The following is a 6,769-nucleotide window of genomic DNA, read 5'->3' as shown; positions in this document are numbered from 1 at the left end:
GTATAAAAACAAAAGAACTATGATTTATGAATGCCATTCTACCAAAAAAATAATCACTTCCATTATTTGCCTGTGGGTATGTGGGAATTTACAATAGGTTCTAATTTTCCTGCATTTGCTTTTCTGTTTGGGTACTGAACATGAGGCCCTGTGATACTAATGACTAAAAGTCAGTGTCCAAACATTGAACCTCACACCTGTGCATCCCAGTATATTTACACTAACAGAAACAAGAGGGCCAAATCAGCGGATTACTATGCAGCCCATACAAAGGAAGATGTACATTTAAGGATAGTATCGCCAGTAATCCCAGTCAATTTCAGCCCATGCCTCAAGAGATCAGACGGGGAAGCATTTTACTGGAAAATTCAAACCCAGTTCCCTCTGGTGCTTGGCAGCAGTGCTGAAACTCCCGAGCCAGGACAATGTGGGCCCCACCCCTTTTGTCGCCTTCAGGCTGCTCTGTGAACAGACAACGGTATGGGGTCATCCAGGTGCTTGGAGTGGTTCTGGGACCGTCCCCTCTGAGTCACACAGGGGCCCAGGGGCCTGACCAGATTACAGAATGGACACCTGGCTCGGGACTATCTTCTGTTGGCCAGCGTGATATTTCTTTCAAGCCAACGATTGAGGCTGAGGTAGCAGAGTGGTGCTGACGAGCTAAGCTGATTTGGAGCGGCTGGAATTGTTTATAGGGACATCCTCCCGGCTCAAGACCCCTCCCTTGAAACACACCCATGTCGGGCCCTGGGAAGGACGGAGGATTCACGTCACTGACCCCGGCCTGTGGACTCCTGGGGGCAAGGGAGGGGAGAAAAGGTCAGGTGGGGGTGGGGTGGAGCACACCTGCCTGTAGGGCACCAGATGGAGCAGATTGCTACTCTCGGCAACAGAGTCGCGTGATATCCGGCTAACCAATCAAAAGTGGACACTCCACTGGCCCACCCACCCTCCTGTTCCTCAGCTCTGGCTCCACCCAGGCAGCAACCTGTAGCCGAGCTCTCGAGTCCCTGAGGAAGAACCAGGTATCATGGCCACCCAGTCGTGCTGGGAGAAGGAGCTGAAGCAACAGGAGGGTGAGGTGCCCGCAGGGCCTGAGAACGAGGTTGCTGCTGCCCATGGCAACGCCCAGGGTACCGGCAACCCTGATCCCAGCACCTGGGTCCCCACGATATCCAGTGACCAATCTCTGTCAGGTGGCGGCACCCCACGCAGTGGCACAGCAGGTGACTCCACCTGCGCTGTGGCCACACCCGGCGCCATTTTGGTCATTGCGGAGGACCCGGGGTCACCCTCCATGGACTGTGTGCAGGCGACGGGTCGCCCTGAGCACCGGGGCAGCCAGAGTCCCCTTGCGGAGCTGAGACGTGTGGGGCCCGGGACGGCACATGTGGAGAGCGGGGACGCCAGGGGGCAAGCCACGAGAGGCACTGATGAGGCCAGTGGGCGTCCGGCCCAGACCAGGAGCCCAGCGAAAAGCCGTGAGCAGAAGCGGCCCAGCGGCATAGAGGCTGCGGGAGCTCTGGAGCGTTCACGGCACTGTCTGTTTCTGGGGGCTCCTGCACCTGAGGCCTCCGTGCCTTTGTCGCCATCTTCTCCAATGGCTCAGCCCAGCAGCCATCGCCGCCGCCCTGCACCTCGGGCTTCTCCGTGTGATCGCACATCCCTGCCAGGCCCAGCCCTCCGGAGCCAGGCCCTGCTCTCTGCACCAGGCCCTGCCCTCCGCAGTCAAGCAGCCAGGCAAGGCCCTGCCCTCCGGAGCCGCACCACCCCGCCAGGCCCTGCTGTACGCCGTGGTCCTGCATCCCGCCGCCGCTGTGCACCCGCACCAGGCCCTGCACCCCTCCGTGATGAATCTGGGCCAGGCTCTGCACCCAGACGCCGGGGAACTGCGCCAGGTCCTGCTATGCGCCGCCGCCATGCACCGGAGCCAGGCTCTGCACGCCGCCGAAGTGAACCCGGGACAGGCCCTGCTCCCAGCAGTCCTGGATCCGCACCAGTCCCAGCTGTTCGCTGCCGCACATCCAGGCCAGGCCATGCTCTCCGATGCGCTGCTTCTGAGCCAGCCCCTGCTTCCCCTATGCGTGCATCTGGGACAGGCCCTGCCCGCAGCAACCACCCTAGCCCACCAATCCCTGCCCTCCGCAGCCGCGCCACCCCACTAAGCCCTGCCCTCCGCAGCGGGGGTACCACTCCAGGCTTTGTCCTCCGGAGCTGCCGCATCCAGAGAAGATCATCTCCTAGCAGCCGCCCCTCTATCCCTGGGCCTGGTGGCGAGGGTCCTCCTTCCCCTGGGTCCGCCTTAGGAAGGCTTGTCATCCCGAGCAGCTCAGGCTCTCCTGATCCTGAGGTCCCAAGCCTTCCTTCCCAGCCTTGTTGGCATGCGGTCCGTATGCGTGCCTCCTCACCCTCACCTCCTGGTAGGTACTTTCCTTTGCCTGGGAGGTGTGATGACAGTTCGTCCCCCTCGCTGTCCTCCACGTCCTCCTCTTCCTCCTGTTCTTCCTCCTCTCCATCCTCCTCCCCCACTAATATTTCTGGCCAGAGGTCCTCTTCCCCTAAGTTTTGTGGCCTGGGTTCCATCTCCACTCCTAGCCCGGCTAGCCTTAGGCGTGCCTTCCAGCTGGAGTTTGATGCCCTGAGCCCTGTCTCTCCAGAGGTGCAGGCTGAAGTAGAGAGCATCCCTTCACCCCCTTCACCTCCTGTGCTGTGACCCTCCTCTAAGTGCATCCTCATGAGTCCCAAGAAAGGAACCAACATCCACTATCCTAATGAGTTGCCTGCTCCTGCTGTTACCTGTAAGGTTTCCAAGTGTTCTAGCCTTTAACCAACATGAGTAGTTTTGAAGCCTGTGTTTGGAGACGCAGTTTTGAATCCTCTTCCCTATAGCTGCACTACCCAGCACTTACCAGCTGTTGGCCCTTGATTCTAGGCCCTCTTCTTCCTCAAAAAGGCCTACCTTTGCCCCTGAGCTGAGATTTTTGCTCTTCTAAGTTGCCTTTATCTAATGAAATTTTAGAATGAATAAAACAAAAATGTTTATTTCATTTTTTAAATGTAGCATTTTTTATTTTCCCCACACTTAATCCTATGTCTTATTTACAGGATTAAAGAAAGTTTTTAGCATGCTAGTTGATTCTTTGAAAGTGAAAGGGAATAAAATACGATCCTAGCAGTTATTTATTCGCACTGTCTAAAATGGAGTTCTGTGCAGTAAATGCCTATTTATATGTTATATACCCTTTTACATAGGTTATTTGCAACTTGGACAAGAAAAGGGGGCAGGGTAACCCAAGGTGGCTGGAGAAAAGGAGAGGTGATCAAGATATCTAGGGTCAGGAAAGAGGCAGGACATGACCCTGTGTTTATGTTGGTGGAAGGGGAGATACTATCTCCCCAGATGGGAGTAGGAGGTGCTAGAAGGAAAACTCAGAATCAGGAAGGAGAGAACAGCAGGAGTCTGGAGCTAAGGAAGAATGTCTCAGTTTCTAGAGAAGGAAAAATTTGTGTCAGGAACAGGGACTCCTGAGGTCTATGGGGGAGGGAAAGGTCTGGGAGAGTGATTCAAGGTTAATGATTAATGTGAAAATGGTCAGATATTTAGTGGAAAATATATTAATGATAATTTCATTTTTAAAAATTGTAAGTCTGTGAGCAGGTATTCAAGGGTGAGTGAGTGGAGTGTGTGTGTGTGTAGACATATTTGAAGAGTACTGGATGGACATGCACCATGCTGTGAACAGGATATATATCCAGTTCTTGAAATAACTGGTGATATGGTCTTCTGTGTTCTACATTTTCCTGCAAGTTCTGTAATGAAACTCAACTGGGCTGATTTTCAAGATGTTAAGTTGTGGAAACATGAGCAGGAGATTTTATATATAGGGTTGTCGGACAAGTCATGATGTATTTTTCCTGTTTTTTTGTTGCAAAGATATGTCATGAGTTTTCTGACAAATATATATATATATATATAGATAGATAGATAGATAGATAGATAGATAGATACCGGGGCTGCCAAAAAAATGTATACACATGACTTGTATTCATCTTTTGTTATCGGTATATATTGAACATTACAATTTTAATAGTTTTTTCCTTTCTTAAAACGTTTTTTGGCACCCTCTGTATATGTGTATAGGTATATACCAAATCAGCAAAAGAAACTCCCTCTCCCTACTTTCCCGTATTTCTCCCCTCTTTGTTTTTATAGTATGTGGCTGGTAGTGGCATAGACCTGGCCAAGAAGGGCCCTTTCCTGGGCTCCACATTTTAAAGGTTCCTGCTCAGGCCTTCTTCATGCTGTATTCACACCACAGAGCTAGGAGTCCACAAGGACAATGAAATGTGCCAACACCCTACAACTTGCATAGAAAATGTTTCAGGTTCTCTCATTCCCTGAGAAATTTGAAGGTGCTGTAAAGCCCTATTCTCCAGGTCCTTCCTAAGGAAGAGAGGTCTAGGCCTATGGTATGCACACTCTTTGGCCCAAATTGTGATCACTGCAGAAGTGAACCGCAGACAAAGCTTGGAGGTGTAGGCTGAGGTGTTTTTTCAGGGTTAGATGTGAGGCACCTCTTGGTGAAGGACATAGCTGGCAGTGGGAAGAGATCAAGGACATGGGCCAAGGGCCTTCGTTTGTACTATTGCCCCAGACACACTGCAAGTGTTAGCAACTGGCCTGTATGTATAATTAGCTCTGTAGCCAAGCCCCACAGAGTTAGAGACACCCAGGGATATATATTAGGAATCCACACCATGTCCCTGGACATGGCTCGAATCACACAACCCCATATCTCAAATGTTGAGGGAAGCAATAGTTTAGGTCCCAGGTTGAGTTCGTTCCTGCAGTGAGCCAGCATTCAGTGGGCTGAATTAGAGATGCCCCCACCCTACCTCGTACTAATGTTTTTGTGGGTCTCCTGGATATTTGATCTGCTTGGGAGTAGACTTAATCCAATGTCCTTAACTCAAGCCCAGCATACTAAAATCTACATAGCCCCTATTGATCACAGGCTCTTTTTCCTTCTCTTAACCTTTGGTCCTTTCAATACTCCCTTCTTGTGAAAGCACCAAATGCCATCACGCAAAACTCTAAACTGCAGAATTCAATGTATAATTCTTAAGAGTTCATCTTATTTGGCCTTTTTGGCAGCATTTGACACAGTGATCACTTAATTTTCCTTGATGCATGTTCTTCCTTAGTCTTTAAAGACTGCTCTCTTTGTGTTCACCCTACATTCTCCTAGACCTTTCTCATTTTTCACACCTCTAGGTGTTGGATTGCTCAAGGCCTCAGTTTTTGTTTTTCTTACACACATTTATTTCCTAGGAGATCCCATCTAGTCTCATGTTTTTAAATACAGGTATCCCCTGCTTTTCAAAAGTTCATGCTATGCCACTTTGCTTTTACAAGAGACCTACATTAGTACCTGTTTTCTCTAATCACAAGAAATCTGGGCCGGCCCCGGTTCGGATCCCACATATGAGGGCCAGTGACACTGCCCTCCACAGCTAGGATGCTGAACAACAGCTCAACCTGGAGCTGGGCTGCTGTGGGTCGCAGGCAATGGTGTAGGCTGCAGCCCCTGTGGCAGTGGGTTGCCATGGGCTACCGTATGTAGCCATCAGCCAGCGGGAGCGGCCTGCAGCCGCTGGGAGCGGCCGTCCAGAAGCCGGCGACTGATCTGCCTTGCCTGGGAAGAGCGCAATGATGGTGGCAACTTAGGCCAGTGGGGCAACGTCCTCCACAACTAGACTGAAGAGCAGGATGACGGCAACTTGTCTGTTCCCCTTCCCCCAATTCCCCAGCACTGTTCCCTTACCCCCAGTACCCCAATAAAAATCTTTAAAAAAAAAGAAATCTGAAGAGGATTTTTGCTTTTAAATTAATGGTAATTACTTCTTCACTTTATGCCATTTCAGCTTACAAAAGTTTTCATAGGAATGCTTTACTTTTGAATAGCAGGGGAAACCTGTATGTTTTAAACTGATGAATCAAAAAATTGTGTGTCTACTCCCACCCATTCTCTTTTACTCTAGTCATGTATATCCAGCTACTTAATTGATTTCTCCACTTGAGATGACTAAAAGGCATCTCAAGCTTCAGTAATATGGAGATCAGTCCAGCAGAAATAGAATGCTAGCCACACATGTGATTTACCATTTTCTAGTAGCCAAATTTAAAAAAAGTATTAAGAAACACATGACATTAACTTTAAATTTATTTAATTCCATCTATCCAAAATATTATTTCAACTTGTAATCACTATAAAATTGTTAATGAGATATTTTATATTTTTTCCTACTAAGTTTTAGAAGTTGGTGTGTAATTTACACTTACAGCATATCTCAATTCTGTCTAGAACATTTCAAGTGCTCAATAGCTACAATTGTGGACATGTGCATACAGCAGTTTTAGACTTCATTTCCTCAGTCTCTCTTGTTCATTTCCTATTGAATTATGTATGATTCTTCCTCCAGCAGTTTCTCATGATTATGGGCTTCTATCATTTAAGGCTTGTTGGGTGAATTTAGTAAAGGCTTCTCTGTGTGCTATAATGTCCTCCAGGACAATGGAGGGAACAAAGACGGGTCAGATGATCACACCAGTGGAAAATAGAATGTGCCTACCTGGCCTTGAGGAGAGGGAGACTGGCAGCTTTAGGAACTTAACCTTGTTGTACATACCATACATATTGGCTGGGGGAGGCAGCACTATCAGGTGTGAGGAAATGGATATACCAGACCAGGACCCCCACCTTTTCCC

General features: G+C 49.1%; 1 protein-coding gene across 1 annotated transcript; it reads left to right on the top strand.

Moving 5' to 3' along the window:
• Positions 1-1,030: 1,030 nt before the first annotated feature.
• Positions 1,031-2,713, top strand: LOC109377542 (uncharacterized protein CXorf67-like). Its single transcript, XM_019633929.1, has one exon. The coding sequence runs from the start codon at positions 1,031-1,033 to the stop codon at positions 2,711-2,713; it is 1,683 nt and encodes a 560-aa protein (XP_019489474.1).
• The last annotated feature ends 4,056 nt before the right edge of the window (positions 2,714-6,769 follow it).

The sequence above is a fragment of the Hipposideros armiger genome, unplaced genomic scaffold (assembly GCF_001890085.2).
Source record: "Hipposideros armiger isolate ML-2016 unplaced genomic scaffold, ASM189008v1 scaffold_1440, whole genome shotgun sequence".
In the NCBI taxonomy this organism is placed as follows: Eukaryota; Metazoa; Chordata; class Mammalia; order Chiroptera; family Hipposideridae; genus Hipposideros; species Hipposideros armiger.
This window is presented reverse-complemented; position numbering and strand designations above follow the sequence as displayed.

What these genes read in the sequence shown, in the direction of transcription:
- LOC109377542 (XM_019633929.1), top strand. Translation starts at nt 1,031, where the DNA reads ATGGCCACCCAGTCGTGCTGGGAGAAGGAGCTGAAGCAACAGGAGGGT.